Source organism: Pituophis catenifer, unplaced genomic scaffold (assembly GCF_029215685.1).
Source record: "Pituophis catenifer annectens isolate HBS135680 unplaced genomic scaffold, rPitCat1.0.hap2 SCAF_3, whole genome shotgun sequence".
NCBI lineage: Eukaryota > Metazoa > Chordata > Lepidosauria > Squamata > Colubridae > Pituophis > Pituophis catenifer.
The window spans coordinates 124,732,977-124,750,406 of record NW_027256883.1 but is presented as its reverse complement, the minus strand read 5'-3'; the positions used below and the strand labels follow the sequence as shown (position 1 = coordinate 124,750,406).

The window sequence follows — 17,430 nt, the reverse complement described above, 5'->3', positions numbered from 1 at the left end:
GATTGTACCTTTTAGGTATGGAGTGGAATATATTTAATTTTAATTGGATGTGACATTTAGCATAAGGTGCCCGGAGAGAACCTCTCTGGAGAGGAGAGGATTAGTTAACATTACCCTACTAGAGGATTAAATCTTTTGTTATTGCAATTATAACAGTGCTATAGTCAATTTTGTTATATCATTTTAATAAAATAGAAGAAAATACCTGTTGGCTGTTTCTGAGAAATGCTATAGGTATGTTATAGGTAGGCAAACTGGGACACTTCAGGGGCAAAATATAAATTTTACTTTTCCTGCACAAACTAAGAATGTCTGTCATATCGATGTGCTTAGGCTGCGGAATGTCGAAAGCTAAGAGGTATAGTATTCCTTCAGTAATTTCATTTTATATGTGATCTCTAATTGTGATTTTATCAAAAACTTATCAAAATACTGAGGAAGTAGACCTTCTGTTCAGAATGATTTTCTTTCTACAAGTGAGCATTTGAAACATAGTTATATGTATATTATATATGCCCTAATTTCTCAGTTATGTATGACTTCCTTATAGCTTTTCCTTTAAATGATTGTGCTAATTTTATATGTACATTTATGTCATCTTTAATTCAACAAATTCTTTGTATTATACTAAAGTAGAAATAGTAGCTTCATACACTATTTGATATGTTTCATGGTGGTTAAAAAAATAAAAGGCAGTTTAAGATTGAAAAACATTAATATAGTTATGGTATTTGTTTGCACATTAAATAGTTGATATGAAAGATTATTTTTATAAAAGTTCATAGGGCATTAGGAAAATAGGGAGCGATGATTATCTTATTCAGAATATGCGCAGGATAATTACATGTTGCATCATACTATGTGATAATTTATCAGTGTTCTTTTTTTAAAAAAAAAAAAGATATGGTTGGTTGCACAGTAAGCCAGATGCTGGCATTTTTATTATTACAAGTAGAAAGATGGTTGAAGAGAAGCTTTAATGGCTGGATCCTGTGCATGGTGCAGTCTATCTCCAAAAGTTGCTTAAGTACTACCATTCCAGATTTTTAATTCTGCTCAAATTTGCTTATAATCCTATATAGCATTTCAAACCAGGCAAAGAGGAGAATGGAGACCAGGAAAATAAGAACCAAGAAAGCCCCTTAAATGCCATTATTACAGGTAGTTCTTGGTTACAATGGCCATTGAGATTGAAATTTGCGTTGCTTAGCAATGCGGTCATAAACTGTGAGATCATGTGACTACTGTAATTAATGAGTGACAGCAATCCCAGCAGTCCTGGTTGTTACTGTAGTCCCAGGACTGCAAAGATTGATAAATGGGAAGAGGCAGGAGTGCCATGCCAGTGGGTGTGCAAAGGGCCACTTCTAGAAGGTACTCCGAAGAATGGGTGGGTGCCATGGGAAGGTGGGCTGCAGTGGATAGATGCTATGGAGTGTGGATGGGCAAAAAAGCAGGAGAGAGAGCAATTTCCTGCCAGCTTCCCTACCATTCTGGTAGATTTGAAGATCCATTTCTGGGAAAATTTCCTGCTTGTAGAAGTTCCTGGGAATGAAAAAAATCATGATCATGTAACCGTGAGGCATAGAATTTCAAGGACTAGTCATAAATATCACTCATTCAGCACTGTCATTAACTTGGAATGGTTGCTGAAAAAGTGGTCATTACTTGAGGACTACCTGTGTTGCTGTTGATAACTCAATACTACATACAGTATTCCACCAGCACACTTACCCTCTCATTAGTTACTACCTACTGCCAATACCCAATGGCCTTCCTCCTTTTCTAACTGGGACTAATAAGAATATATTTTAAACTTGTGATGCAAAAATGAATGCTTCAGTAAGTACTTGGAATTCAATAAGTATTTGAAATAAATTAATATGTTTCTATTTTGCTTCAATGACTACTAGAGGAAATAATCATTATTTTAAAACACAAATTTTGTTACGTTTCATATTTATAGAATGGAAGCATCATGCCTGGAGCTTGCCTTGGAAGGGGAACGTTTATGTAAAGCAGGGGATTGTCAAGCTGGGGTATCTTTCTTTGAAGCTGCAGTTCAGGTTGGAACAGAAGACTTAAAAACACTCAGTGCTATTTATAGCCAGTTGGGCAATGCCTATTTCTACTTGCATGAATACGCAAAAGCTTTGGAATATCATCATCATGATTTAACTCTTGCAAGGTAAATGCAAGATTTTGGTACCTTTATGTCAGCCCTTCAAGATGGGCGAGTTCAAGAAACAATCACAGCATGGATATCAGTAATACTCTTTATTGTAGTAAAGTGGAATGACAAACTCTTGAAAGCCTTTTCCTGTCTTACACTAAGCCTAGTCAAGGTGGGGTTACAGTATTTTGAATTTCTTTCTTACACATCCTTCCATTTTAGGACTATGTAACTTCTCCAAGCCAACCTTAATACTCATTGTTCCTTCTTCCCATAATAATAGCCTCGTATTTTTTCCAACCGCTATAAAGTTATACTTTATCTAGATATTATCACTTTTTGTGATAATGATTAAAAATTTGTTCAATTAAATATTGCTCAAAATTGCTCCATCTCATAAGACTTAGCTGTTGGATAGGGCAGATTATCTTAGTCATGAAGTGAACCACTCAGAATAATAGATAAGAAAGTTTTATACTTCAGGACAATGATGTGTAATTTATCTTAGGCATATTATATTCACAAGAAATGACATACAGGAATTAAACCTGTAAATAACATTACATTACTTTTAAAATATATTTTACACTATATAATTGGGTATCTGATCCTCTGACTTCTAAAATAAATTCCAGATATTTTTATCTGGAACATAGTATATCCACGGTATAATGTTATGCTTATAAGTGTGAAGTACAGTTTAGCCAAACATATAAAATATGTCCAAACACATTCATTTGCACTCATGTGTATATGGAATATATTCTTTTCCCAATATGGATCACAAGGTGTTGTTTTACCCTTTTTATCTTTTCTAATGATTATACATTAGTTGGGAATACTGGTAGATTTGAAGATCTGTGTCAGAAAAAATGAACTAAAAAAAATAAATAATGATTATACTGAGTTAGGATAATTAAGACTGGGGGTAAAAATGTTTAAGTATAAGTGTATAGTTGCTGCCACTTTATTAAACTTGCTGCCAAGTTTAATAAAAATGTTTCTGCTACTCAAGATTGAGCTGACTTTTAACAGAAAAGCAGGAGGACTGACTAAATGTTCAATTTTCAGAACAATTGGGGATCAACTAGGAGAAGCTAAAGCTAGTGGCAACTTGGGAAATACCTTAAAGGTCCTTGGGAATTTTGAAGAAGCAATTGTTTGCTGTCAGAGGCACCTTGATATTTCAAGAGATCTAGGTGATAAGGTAAGAAAAATCACTACAATCAATATTGGAAGAAAAAACACTGTGTATTCTTTGAATACTGTTACAAATTTAGGATGAACCTGATATCAGCAATAGAATAATACTGTTTTGATAAAGTTCTTCAAGCTTATTATTTGGTTGTGATGGTATCTTTAGATCTTGTCTCACTGACCCAAACTAAAAAAATAAATCAGAAGATATTCTTGCTATCTTTCTTCCTGCAGTAGTATTGTGGAGATCAAGAAGTATCTTTTGGAAAATGAACAGGCTTTGGAGAAAATATTGTTCTTTGACATAATACAAAACTCATAAATATGTAAGATGTGAACAGAGGATAGTGTGGGGATAGTATATAATAGTAAAAATGTAAGCCCTTGACTTAAAACCCCAATTGAACCCAAAATTTCCTTTCTGAGAAAGAGTGTTATTAAGTGACTTTTGCCCCATTTTATGACTTTTCTTGTCATAGCTGTTAAAGAATCATTGGGGTTGTTAATAACGTAAATGTTAAGTGAATCTGACTTCCCCATTAACTTAGTTTGTCAGAAGATCGCAAAAGGTGATGATTACATGACCACTTGATTTCTTACAACAGGAAATAAGAGTTTTTTCTGTTCAATTAAGTGAGTAGCTATATAGCAGTGTTGGTGAACCTTTTCGGCACCGAGTTCTGAAATGGGAGTGCGCATGTGTGTGTGCTGGAAACTGGAAGAGCAGCCGCCCGGCGTGCACATGTGCACTAGGCGGCTGCTCTTCAAGTTTCCGCTGGTCCCATGTGTGTGAAGACCAGCTGGCTGGTGCGCCGAAACCCGGAAGAGCAACGGATGATGGCTCACATGTCCAGAGAGATGGCTCTGCATGCCACTTCCGGCACGTGTGCCATAGGTTCACCATCATGGCTATATAGCATAAGAACCTTTAAGAAAATATTTTATTTGTATTTATAGGTGGGAGAAGCAAGAGCTTTGTATAATCTTGGAAACGTGTATCACTCCAAAGGTAAAAGTGTTGCCTGTGCAGGTACCCATGATCCAGGGGAATTTCCAGATGATGTTAAAACTGCCTTGAGGAAAGCTGCAGATTATTATCAGTAAGAAAAGCTTTAGTAATGGATTAATGTTTCAAAGTGGATACAGTTTTTAATCATCCTTTTTATAATACATTAAAATGTGTTATTTTAATTCTTTTAAAGCCACTTTTATGATGTTAATGCATAAAAATTGGAAGAGATAAAATTTAGATACAACTAAGTATAATTTAAAATTTCAATTCTATTTTTTCTGTAGTAGTGACTTAAATAAGATGAATGTCTAAGAAGGAAAAGTAAGAACTATTGGACAGCAGCCATCAATATTGTTACTATAATTTATAGCATGTGAAATCACAGGTGATTTAAGGACATCATCTTAAGAGGATGGCAAATAGTAATATATAATGAACATTAAATCAATCTTCATAAAATGTTTTCTTTTGAATTAGCAAAAATTATTTTTCATAATGTTACTTGTACATTTCTTCCATTATAAACCTATTAATTTGTTTTTTAAAACTTTGAATATTAAATAGGGAAAACTTGACAATTGTAACAGAATTGGGGGATAGAGCTGCCCAAGGACGTGCCTATGGAAACTTGGGAAATACACATTATCTTCTGGGCAACTTCCGAAGTGCTGTTACTGCCCATGAACAGGTATAAGAGAGTGCATGTTGGTGTGTGCTGGTTCGTTGTAGTTTATATTATTTGTTTAAAAAGTACATTTACTGCATTTGGATAAAGCTAGTGAAGCATATACTATTGTTTCCTTGGTTTCTCATATGAAATATATATAGAAAGATGGATATTCAAGGAAATATCTATAATATTTATAAAAAAAAGCTAAAATGTACTCTTTTTAAATAGTAATCAGGAGATTATCTGATATAGATTTATTATGCATGTGATATTTTAAAGTGCATTATTGGGCTGAAAAACAGATACTACTATGAACTGTTGAAGACAGGTAAAGGTGTTCCCGTGGGTTTTACCTCACTAGTCATGACCGACTTGAGGGGTGGTGCTCATCTCAATTTCTTAAACCAAAGAGCCATCATTGCCTGGAGATGTTTCCACGGTCATATGGCCAGCATGACATCATGTTGCGTCACAGAGTGTACAATGAAACATGGAACGTTGTTGCCTTCCAGCCTGCTTTTGGAGACAGAGGACTTTAAAATTACTTTCTGTATATAGTAATTCTTGACTTACAACTAATTGCTTAGTGATTGTTTGAAGTTGCGATAGACCTACTGGGAAGCTACTTAGGAATTGAATTGAAGTTCCAGTGGTTGTCCCCTCCCCTTGCAGTCACATGACTGAATTTTTGGCACTTGGCAACCAGGACTCATTTACATCTGTTTGCAGTGTCGCATGACTGCATTTTATGATGCTTTTGCTGAAAACCAGCATTTACTTCCGTTTTTTTTGCAAAAAAACCCATGGCAAAGAATTGGTTTGCTTAAGAAGTGCAGTGTTGCTTAACAACTGCTGTGAAAAAAGGTCCTAAAATCAGGTCAGTCACATGCCTAACCTTAGTTTACAACAGTCACAATTTACAACCGTGATGGGCAGAATCCTTTATAGTAGTAATTCGAGGACTCCCTGTAAAAATATGTTTTAGAAAGGGAAAAAGAGTGAATCTTAGTATTCCTTTCGTGATTTATTCTGGCAATAACATTGAGCATTGTTACAATAATTAACAGGCTAATTCTTTTCCAGCGCCTTTTGATTGCAAAAGAATTTGGTGATAGAGCTGCAGAAAGAAGAGCCTACAGTAATCTTGGAAATGCCTATATTTTCCTGGGAGAATTTGAAACTGCTGCTGAATATTATAAGTTAGTTTGAGTATTGTTTTATATTATTTTATTAATACATTTACTCTGATTTACTGAAGTCTTAAAATCAGATCTTTTAAGTTTTCATTCTGAAATATGTATAATTTCATTAGCATTAGCTATTTCAAAATAATACTTATTTGTTGTCTTTAACTGTTCTTGGCTACATTTGTTTTCATCATTTTATTTTCATAAAACATTATTGCTTAAATTTGATATGTAAGAAAATAAATGCAACTTTATCCAGTCATAATTCTATAAAATATGTTATAAATATAAAATACTAAAGCTGATAGAATATCTATTTGAATAGTTAGGCTTTTCCTGTATTTGAGCTATGAACATGCAGTATACTTGAACCATCTTATCTGAGTTTCTTCCCAGAGACAGAAAGAATTGCCACAGTTAGGCCTAAATTGATTCACTGAATGCAATAAGGCTCACTCCTACAAAAGCATGTACAAAATGGCACTAAACACCACTGCTATTTTATACATAAAACAGAATATAGCTTTTATTGAAAATAAAATACGACGTAAATCCTATCCCAGAGATTAAGACATGATGTTTAAATTTGTTTTTCAGTGCTAATGGCATTTGAAACAGAGCTTCTTTAGCTGATTGGAAACAAAAAACAAAAACAAAAAAAACCCTCATCTGGTTATATAAACACTCTGAGAACTTTAGATGGTAGATATCTGCAAAATTTTCTCCCTGGTAATTCTGCAAAAGTACCATTATTTTTTATTTGCATCTGATTACTCTGTGTGGTATTTAATTTATATTCCTTAGCAATGTAACTTGATTTAATTTATAAGGCTAGGAATTATAGCACATTAAGTATCTTACTTGGGATCATTCAGTGCAGATAGAGACTTCTTGGAAAGGGAAATACTGGTTATTCAAGCTGGCTTTAAAAAAAACAGAAAAAAGAGAGATTATTGCTGATGCATACTGGATAATTGAGAAAATTGAATAATAGCAAAAAGAAATATTATAAATGCCCATAATGATTGTCTAGCTTTCCTGACATGCTGATTACTGTCACTTCCACATATTCCACTGATTATTATTTATCACATTAATTGGTTGACAAATAGGTAAATGACAGCAAAACATTTTCAGTATTAATGTATGCCATAATATATACCAATTAGAAAAGGATAATTTGTTTAATTTTTAAAATATTTTTCCAGTTTATTTAAAGAGCAGTGGTATATATTGCATTGAATTTTATAATTGATCTAGTAAATCTCATTTCTGTACATTACTGTATTCTGATACATTGACTATGGTGATTTGAATCGTATAAGTAAACATTGTATCTGTTTGTCATTTAGGAAAACATTACAGCTTGCAAGGCAGCTTAAAGATAGGGCTGTGGAAGCACAGGCGTGTTACAGCCTTGGAAATACCTATACCTTACTTCAGGATTATGAGAAGGCCATAGATTATCATCTGAAACACTTAGCAATTGCTGAAGAACTAAATGACAGGTAAGAGTTTTAAATTAATTGCTATATAGTAATACAGTTTTTGTTCTCTCTAGAAAATATTGCTTTATTTGTATAGACAGAGTCTCCATGCTAAATGTTTTAATAGAGGATTGTAGTATTAATTGCAATAATAAAGATATTCTGTCTGTTATTGGAGGAGTTTGCTCCTATGTTAGTTTTTTGGAGCACAAATCAAAGATTTGAGGTTTTCTATTGGCATTTGGGTACCAAGTGGAATCAAGGATTATTCTTATATGATCTCAACTGCGCAACTTTTTTGGCACTAATATGGAAGTGATCTGCCAGATCTTTTAAAATTTCTCCATTATAAACTTTTTTGGAAAGCTTTTTTCAACAGAAAATGAAGCATTTTTGAACTAGGGAAGATAGTAAGTAATGTGATGTTTAATTTTTAAAATATTCCAATAATTAATAAATATGTATTCTGTGCTTAGTGTGCTTTTTATATCTTAAGCTTTGTAGTTGCCCAGCAATTTGTTAATTCAAATATTGCTATAATTTTAAAAGACATTTTAAGACTTTACATTGAGACAGGCAAAACAAATCAATCTGATTTTGATAAATGTAATTAGAGTAAATTATAGTTAATATGATAAATTAAAATTAATGTACCTTACATATATTTGTTTTTCTTCTGTTAAAGATTAAATCCAACAATAAATTCTTAGAATGAGTTTGGAGACTATGATTAAGGTCTTCAACTGTACATATCTATTTAAAATCATTTATATATTTACATGTATTTAAAAGCTCTCTTTTATTTTTAAATAGAGTATTTGATATATATATTATTGAACTGTGTTCCAGAATTGGTGAAGGAAGAGCATGCTGGAGTTTAGGGAATGCATGCACAGCTTTGGGGAACCATGATCAAGCTATGCATTATGCAGAAAAGCACTTAGATATTTCAAGAGAGGTATGTGCACATATTCTTAATTCTTGGTTGTGTGCATTTTTCAAATAAAACAGTGTATGTACTGTATGTAATTGGAATAAATAGACTGAATAAAATTAAGGAAAAACAGACTGAAAGCTTGAGGGCAGGGATTGTTTTGGTTTTATATTTTGTAAGCCATTCTAAGATAGTTTCAGAATGATAAGTGTGATTCACATATTTTAAATAAATAAAATCATTTACATAAAACATGTAATATCTTTGATTGCAGGTTGGAGATAAAACTGGAGAATTAACAGCTAAACTTAATCTCTCAGATCTTCAAATGGTACTTGGTCTTAGTTTCAGCACAAACAACTCAATGATGACTGAAAATCAGATTCCAGATTATAACTTGAATGGTAAATATGCCCAATAAATTTTAGTATTCTTCTTTATTAACCTTCAGTTCTTTATTATTTTCTGTATGATTACCAAAATGTGAAACGCACCTGCAAAGAACTACATTCAAAACATTGTAGAGCAGAGGTGTCAAACTCGATTACATTGAGGGCTGCATCAGGGTTGTGTTTGACCTTGGGGGGTCCAGGGTGGGTGTGGCCAGGATGGGCATGATCAATGTCACTCGTGTTGGGGGCACCTGTGGTGGCCCAAGCGCTCTGTCAGTGAAAATGGGCTCCTGAGCTCCATTTATGGCTATGACAGCTTCCTGCAACCCTCTGCCACTGAAAACACAGCTCGGGGGGGCCACCCGCAGCCTCGTGAGCTGCGACAGCATCTTGCAATCCTCTGCCAGCGAAAACAGAGCTTGGGAGGGCCGCCTGCAGCTCTCCCATGCTCTGTTTTGCTGGCAGAGGCACCGCGGGCTGGTCCTTTGCTGTTTCCAGGGCAGCCTCGCGGCCAGATCTAAGCCCCCCAAGGGCTGGATCTGGCCCCCAGGCCTTGAGTTTGACAACCCTGTTGTAGAGTTTTTAAAGTTTATTGAGAATCTTGCTTCCTGTGCATATCATATTAGCTGTGCCATTGTGTTCATTGTCTTTTTAACTCCCCCATTTTTAGCACATTTTATTCTTGAGCTAATTGTCATTTTGCTTTATTATTTAATCTTTTTTTCTCAATTTTTTTTCTTATCTTTGACTTATCTCAGCTATTCCTCAAAACTCTTCTGTATTATTCATTGGGACATCTTATCTTCCCACAGACATTTGGCCTTAATAGTCCTATTTTGCAAGTGCCTGCATTACAGAAATACACTTATCTCTCAAACAGGAATAAATTTTTTAGGCTCAGTGAAAATTTTACAGTAGATACACGTAAGTGCTGCCAGGCACTTATGAAACAGATTCATGGCAATTTTTCTTATTTATGACCTGCTCTTCTTTCATACTTTTTCTCGATTTCACTGAGGGCCGCATCAGGGTTGTGTTTGGCCATGGGAGGCTGGGATGGGTGTGGCCAGCTCAAAGTCACTCGTGTCGTAGGCGCCTGTAGTAGCCTGAGCGCTATGCCAGCAAAAACGGGCTCTTGAGCTGTTTTCGGCTGCGATGGCCTCCTGCAACCCTCTACCAACGAAAACGGAGCTCGGGAGAAACGCATGCAGCCCTCCCGAGCTCCGTTTTCACTGGCAGAGGCACTGCAGGCTGATCCTAGCTGTTTCCAGGGCAGTCCCGTGGGCCAGATCTAAGCACCCCACAGTCTGGATTTGGCCCCCAGCCCTTGAGTTTGACACCCCTGCATTAAGTTGTTCCTTGTGTATTTCTTCAAAGTAACCCATTACTTAAATTTTTGTAATTCTAGGCACTAAACAGAGGTTAGGACGTCGCCATAGTATGGAAAAATTGGAACTTATGAAACTAACACCTGAGAAGGTTAGTGTCTTTTAAGTGGAAGTGGCTTTGTAAAAAAATATTTCATAATATTGGATCCAGATAAGAATGCATTGATTTTGTAATAATATAGGTATGAAAGAAAGTATACAAATTTTCTACCATAAGAGCATTATCCCTTACGGATTTTATTTATTAAATGGTGCAAAAATCTTGTCAACTAACCTGGACAGTGTCTAACCAGTAGTTCCTTCCTATAATAAAGGCATATTTCTTACATATTCATTTAAATTACAGCAGTAAGCTACCAGTCAAAATGATAATACATGAAAACAGAAAATTAGGTACTCTTATCTAGAGTTGACCTTTTAATGGACTCCCCCCCTTTTCTTCTCCCTGCAACCCCTAGATTGCTCGCTCTTTCTCTCTCTCTCTTTTTTTTTTTTTACCTCCAAGCTTATCCAAAAGTAGTTTCTCTTTTCTTTCATTTTCAGTTTGGGAGGGAGAGCTGGCTGGGTTTTCAGATCTTTTGTCATTTGACAAATGCACTGGGCCCTTAGTAGCATTTGTCCATAGCATTTGTGGGAAGAGGTTAAAGAGGTTGAGGCGTCATCCCTGACCCAATCCTTGACATTTTCATACCCTCCCTCCCTCTCTGAATTCTACTGTTCAGATTCCAAAGGCATGTTGAAAGAGCAAGAAGAAGGGGAGACCTGCAAAAAACCTTTAGCTTTCCAAATTTCACAGGCAAAATATTTTAAGGATTACATTAACTATATAAAGAATTGAGGCGAACAAGGCCATTGTATCTGTGTACAATCTGTACATTGATGTGACCCCAAGCATTAGCACCTTGGAAATATAGAATTTGCTGATAAGGATTTTTTTCCTGCAATTATGGTCAAATTTGACTTGCATTGTTGGTTAAAGCACTAGTTTTGTAAACATGAATAAATTAGCCATGTTTGGGTGGAAAAATTAAATTAACTTGCATTTCATATAGTGAAAAACTGTTTTCTGGAAAATATTTAAGTATACACTGTTACCTGTTTCCTAGGTTCAGGATTGGAACAGCGAAATTCTAGCTAAACAGAAACCATTGGTTCCCAAGCCTTCAGCAAAACTGCACTTTGTAAATCGATTGAAAGGGAAAAAATACAAAAATATTACTTCTTCTAAAGTTCTTCAGGATACTAGTAACTCTATTGACCATCGACTAAATTCACAGAAGGTATTTGTGGAGAAATAAACATATTAAAACTTCAGTATTTTATTTTCTATGTAATGTAAAATATATACTTTATATTTATAAATATACTTTATATATAGTATAAAATATATACTTTACTGTGAAAACATTTTTAGAAATATGAGGTTTTTTTATTGCTTTGCCTAATGTTTTAAAATGAAAACTCTCATGTATACTTATTTATTTACTAGCCTTACTTGCCATTCCTATTGTAACTGATTCAGAGCATATAATTAATGTTTAGATTACCTCAGACTAATTGTAAGACTACAAGTTCAGGGGCCTGATAGCTCTGCAGACTGAAAGCATTGTGATTAACACCAACTGTCTGCAATTACTGTAAATTCGAATCTCACCAGCCTCAAGGTTGACTCAGCCTTCCATCCTTTCTAAGGTAGGTTAAATGAGGATCCAGTTTGTGGGGGCAATAAGCTGACTTTGTATAAAATATACAAAAGTATGAAGGCTATTGCTCAACGCATTGTAAGCCATCCTGAGTCTCCGGAGAAGGGTGGCATATAAATCAATTTTTAAAAAATAATAATAATAATAATAATAATAATAATACTTATGTATGAATAAACATTTAGAAATGAAGGGAAAATGGATGAGTTTTGTTGGTATGTGTGAATTGAATATTTGATGATAAAGTTGTATCTACAAGTGAGATACTAAGTTGAAATGCTCTTTTATGTTGAGATAGCATTATATCAAACTTACTTCATAGCCCCAATATTTTTAATGTTTCTTTTTTTTAAAAAAAATTTTTTTATTGAAAATTATTAAAAAATACAGAAAAAAATATAATAATATGGATAGAATTGCAGAGAGTAATATAATACATATAGAGTTTTAAAGTATCAATTTTCGCCTGGAGAAAGTACAAACTTCCATTAAGCTAATTCATCAAAAGAAAGAAAGGTTTAACCAGAAAAAAAATTCTCAATCGTCATGCAGTACTCCTGGAAGTATTTACCCACGTTCACATTAAGGTTAATATTTTCGTTCTTCTTAAGATTTCTTTTTTTGCAGCCAAGCATACCATCTGTCCCAGCTCCTATATAACCCCGATTCTTGTCTATCTCGCAAAAGTCCAGTAAGCTTGTCTGCTTCTGCACAGTCCATGATCTTTGCAATTAACGTAGCCTCCGATGGGATATTTTTGGATTTCCATTCTTGCGCGAACGCGATCCTGGCTGCAATGATGATGTGGAGAGCGAGATACCAATTAGATTTGTTTAAGTTCTCTGGTTTCATGCCTAGTAAAAATGTTTCCGGGTTCAAATCTATTCTACATCCTATGATTTCTAAAATCCATTTTTGAATTCTAATTTTAATGTTTCTTCACTGGACCTTTTCACTTCTTTCCCATAATAATACTTAATCTGAATTACGTAGTTTAAAATTCTCTTACTGTTTCATAAATGGCTGGTATTATTTGTATTTACTTTTGCACTTTTTTATTTTTAAGAAAAGCAGCTTAGAAGTTCCTGGAGACGAAGGATTTTTTGACTTGTTGAGCCGATTTCAGAGCAACCGAATGGATGATCAGAGATATTGTTTCCAGGACAGGAACAGACTGACAGTGACTGCTTCCGCCACACCATCCAGAATTATGCAAAAATGTAATTAATTATAAAGCCTATACAACATTGCCACATCTTTAAATGAAATTAGATATCACTTTAACTAGTATATTGTTGCACCTCTTACTGCTTCTACATATGTTTTTTGTAATTTTTTTTGCAGCCTTTTCTGCTTCAATGCTCTCTCCACATACAGATGAATTTTTAGATATGCTTGCTAGTTCTCAGAGTAGACGTTTAGATGATCAGCGAGCCAGTGCCAGTAATTTACCTGGTCTTCGTCTTAATCAGCATAATAGTCAGTCAGTCCTTAGTCACCTGATGGCCAGCAAGAACAGCGAACCAGATGATGACTTCTTTGATATATTAATCAAATGCCAGGTGAGTTTTTGGTTGATTGGATATTCTGTGTGGCATGTAGTCTTAAAAAGACATTCTAAAGCAAGTAGTTGTTTCATAGAGTCTCCTCGTGGTATTTTTTGTCAGTTGAATCAATCAATAAATATGGAAGTATTTAAAAAAGATATGATAATTTTATTTAAAATCTTTTTAATGCTAATTAAGCAATTTTATCTGATAATGTTAAATTCAACTGTTTGGCAGGGGATCAAAAATAGAAGAGTAGATTGAATTTTTCAATTCCTCATTTTATTAAAACCAACTTCTTAGCCTAGATGTTATCTTAAATTGTAATGGGGGTCTAAATAATATTCCTACTTCACAATGTATTAATAAGCAAGTCAAAAATCTGTGCCTCTTTTGAAGCGTTAAACAATTGCTGAGATACTTTAGGTAGCTATTACCCTTCTGTTAAGCATTTAAGTGTTAAGTGGTAATATGCCAACAGGTTTACAATAGGAAGTTTGAATAACCATGTTAAGGGTAACAGGACTGGGCTGTTGAAGAAATGCATTAGATGTACGAGCGCAGCCTTGTTCTGACTTATTAAAACAGTTGCATGATTGTAATTAATTGCTGCTAAGAGCTGCACATTTTGATGCACTTGTCCTTAAAGCATCGCGCAACCATAAACAATGCAGCGAAATGAATGTGCATCATAGTGAACTATGAACTTGAGTTTCTATTGTAAAATTTAAAACTATTTCTGCATAGAAAGTATATATATATATATATATATATATATATATATATATATATATATATATATATATATATATATATATATATATATATATCCAATTTGAGGGGGGGAGCTATTTGAGCAAAAACAATAATGGTAAAATTTTGTTCATTCATACCATAGTAAGCAATATAGAAACCTGAAAAAAGTCAAGCTGCTTTAATAAGTTATATATATATGTGCCATGCAATGTCCAAAGCAATTCTTCAGAATCATGAAGTTTTTGTAGTGTTTTTTAAAGGTGAATTTTAAATCTAAATTAAACATAGCTCAGTGTTTGACAGATTGAGTATAGTCATTATAGTGTATTTTGTTATCTGCATGTGGAATCCTGTTCTTTTCTCTCATTAGCACAAAAACCTAAATTTATCAAGAGGAAACAGACTTATCTTTCTGCACACAAATGAGTTTAAAATTGAAGTGCTCACTATGGATGCATGCAAAATCCCCACTTGTGTGCTCAGTGACTTGCAAAGATTTATGTAGTTTTAACATAAAACTTTCAAAAGTCTTGTTTTTAGAAGTACTTCATATTTCTCTAGTATTTAGGGTTTCCTCAGCCTTTGATACTTTCATCTTTTCTATAATGTATTTTACACGGATAAAGGAGAGGCACTTAAGAGCACTTGATATTGGTATAGAGGATAATTCATATTCCAAAATTTAACAGATTACCATTCAACCCAGTAACGTTAGATTTATTTTTTAGTTACCAGTAAAACTTACTTGGATACTATTTCAGTTGTAGCTTCACTCCCCTCAAGCAGCAAGTACCACTCCATTTGTTTTCCAGGATGCTCAGTCTGGCAGGAAATTTATTACCTGCAGTGCTTTGGGGAGTTCTGTATATTAATGTATCTTGGAGCATCCTATTCAGATTTAAAAATAGGTACTGTTGAGTTGGTGGACCATCTTCCCAGTAAGTGTGTAGGACTGCAGTCTTTTGATCGTAAGTTACTATCCAGCTATGAAACTTAAGGTTGAAGGGTTTGATCCCTTTGCGGGCAGGTGACTTGGTGTATGTAAGGACTGATAGGCAGCATTTCAATGCCAGCCTCTTCGCTTTCCTATATGGACTTCTGGATTTTCTTCTACATGTAATTGTTTGTTCATCAAGTGAATATTAAAATTTAAAATAAAAATCGTCTAGTCTGTTGGAATAACTGTTCAGGATGATTGGAAGACATCAGGTTTGAAATAGATACCAGTAGGGTTCCCATGGAAAAATAGACTAACTGAAACTGTAAAATAAAATAGTGGTTTTAATATGGTCTTTTTTTAGGGCTCTCGATTAGATGACCAGAGATGTGAACCACCACCAAACATTCCAAAAGGGCCAACTGTTCCTGATGAAGATTTCTTCAGCCTTATTTTAAGATCGCAGGGGAAAAGAATGGATGAACAGAGAGTCTTTCCACCATCTAATTTGAAGAGGCCAAGTTCTACCTAATGGACCTAAGCTCATGTGAAAGAATAAGGGATGATTATGTAAAGCAGCAGCAGATAGTTTACATATAATGCCTTCAGGGGAAATATATATATATTGAAAATATTCAGTATATGTACATAGAATACGGTACAGTCATTACTACCACTGCTTAAAATCAGATATTGAATACTGGTTCTAAAGTCAGCTGTATAGTGTTTTATTTCCATACTCTGTGCTTTTCTGTTAATTTCTCTTTATGTACTGTTTTCCTTTATTAATGGAATCTGTGTTTAAGGTACTTTTGACACAAATTTAGGACAACTTTTTCTGCTAAAATATGTAAACTGTAGAAATAAATTCAATGTTTTCTAACTTTTACATATTACAGAAGGTTTTAAAATGAACAGTATTATGGTGGTTTTTTTAAAAAACAATAACTTTTCAAACTTGTCATTTAAGATCTCTAGAAGACTTAGAATAACTTTGTCACTTTGAATGTATACTAATTGGCATACATTAAAATGAAATTTCGCTGCATACAGCTCTCAAAAGGTCACCACCTCCAATATACACTACATAAACATGACAAAATAAATAAATACAAAATTATGCATATACCCACATATGACACAAAAACAGTCTAGTTCGATAAATACATGTACATGGCGAGAAAAACAAATCTTGCAAGTTTATCAGACGGATGGCATAGGGAATAAAGCTATTACAGAATTTGGTAGTCCTGCTAGAAATACTTTGAAACCTCCTCCCAGAGGGGAGCAACAAAAACAGACCGTAAAGCGGGTGTGGGGTCTTCTAACAATGCTTTGAGCTCTAAGCACATAGTGCTTATAAGCAGTATCCTGAATAATGGGAAGCTTCCTATAATCTCGGCTGTCGTTACCTACCACTTTAAGATGAGTAATAGGTAATTTCTCAGGGTTTACGAAGTGAGGCATGTGAACTTACTATCCTTTAAAAGGGTCCAGTGCAGTTGCAAGAAGGATGACCAATCCCTTTGCTGAATGATCCTTTTGTCTTCTGGAGTCGAAACCTGCAAAAAAAAAGTGGTGTCCTGCATTCACCTTATGAGGAGTGGCTCTGGAGCAAATGTGGGCAATTTCTTGTTCTCTATAGCAATAGCACTTCGACTTATATACCGCTTTACAGTGCTTTACAGCTCTAAGTGGTTTACAGAGTCTGCATATTACCCCCAATAATCTGGGTCCTCATTTTACCCACCTCAGAAGGATGGAAGGCTGAGTCAACCTTGAGCCTGGTGGAATTTGAACTGCCAAATTGCAGGCAGCCGGCAATCAGTAGAAGTAGCCTGTAGTACTGCACTCTAGCCACTGCACCACCGAGGCTCTTATCTGGAGAGGGCTACTCAACAGTTCTTTCATCTATGTGGCTATTGGCTGTTTTGCACTTCCCTGAAAGTCTTACTGAGCCCTTCATTTATAGCCTCCAAGTGCTCCTTACCTCTTAGTATTTCTAACCTGTGGTCTTCATTACTGTAGAACACCATGTTGTACTCCA

General features: G+C 34.6%; 2 protein-coding genes across 10 annotated transcripts in view; one reads left to right on the top strand and one right to left on the bottom strand.

Annotated features, from left to right (window-relative positions):
* Positions 1 to 17,430, top strand: part of GPSM2 (G protein signaling modulator 2) — a 35,470-nt gene that overhangs the window by 14,534 nt on the left and 3,506 nt on the right. For 3 of the 4 annotated variants that reach the window (XM_070941017.1, XM_070941016.1, XM_070941014.1), the window contains 13 exons: positions 1,967 to 2,188; positions 3,245 to 3,380; positions 4,328 to 4,470; positions 4,947 to 5,070; positions 6,136 to 6,251; positions 7,592 to 7,747; positions 8,576 to 8,684; positions 8,935 to 9,064; positions 10,461 to 10,531; positions 11,547 to 11,720; positions 13,210 to 13,363; positions 13,488 to 13,705; positions 15,748 to 16,298. In XM_070941017.1, coding sequence (XP_070797118.1) covers positions 1,968 to 2,188; positions 3,245 to 3,380; positions 4,328 to 4,470; positions 4,947 to 5,070; positions 6,136 to 6,251; positions 7,592 to 7,747; positions 8,576 to 8,684; positions 8,935 to 9,064; positions 10,461 to 10,531; positions 11,547 to 11,720; positions 13,210 to 13,363; positions 13,488 to 13,705; positions 15,748 to 15,915 — 1,920 coding nt within the window. In that variant the 5' untranslated portion in view covers position 1,967 and the 3' untranslated portion in view covers positions 15,916 to 16,298. Of the gene's footprint in view, positions 1 to 1,966; positions 2,189 to 3,244; positions 3,381 to 4,327; positions 4,471 to 4,946; positions 5,071 to 6,135; positions 6,252 to 7,591; positions 7,748 to 8,575; positions 8,685 to 8,934; positions 9,065 to 10,460; positions 10,532 to 11,546; positions 11,721 to 13,209; positions 13,364 to 13,487; positions 13,706 to 15,747; positions 16,299 to 17,430 lie in introns of those variants that run through there. The other variant, XM_070941018.1, reaches the window with a different exon arrangement.
* CLCC1 (chloride channel CLIC like 1) overlaps positions 947 to 17,430 on the bottom strand; it is a 35,875-nt gene continuing 19,391 nt past the window's right edge. For 2 of the 6 annotated variants that reach the window (XR_011600234.1, XR_011600237.1), the window contains exons 12-15: positions 16,861 to 16,945; positions 7,101 to 7,162; positions 5,406 to 5,568; positions 947 to 1,545 (exon numbers count right to left, since the gene is read on the bottom strand). Coding sequence is in view for 1 of the 6 variants with exons in the window: in XM_070941019.1 (XP_070797120.1) it covers positions 7,107 to 7,162; positions 16,861 to 16,945 (141 nt within the window). In the remaining 5 variants the exon portion in view is untranslated. Of the gene's footprint in view, positions 1,546 to 3,298; positions 3,369 to 5,329; positions 5,569 to 7,100; positions 7,163 to 16,860; positions 16,946 to 17,430 lie in introns of those variants that run through there. The other 4 variants (XR_011600235.1, XR_011600236.1, XR_011600238.1 and 1 more) reach the window with 4 other exon arrangements.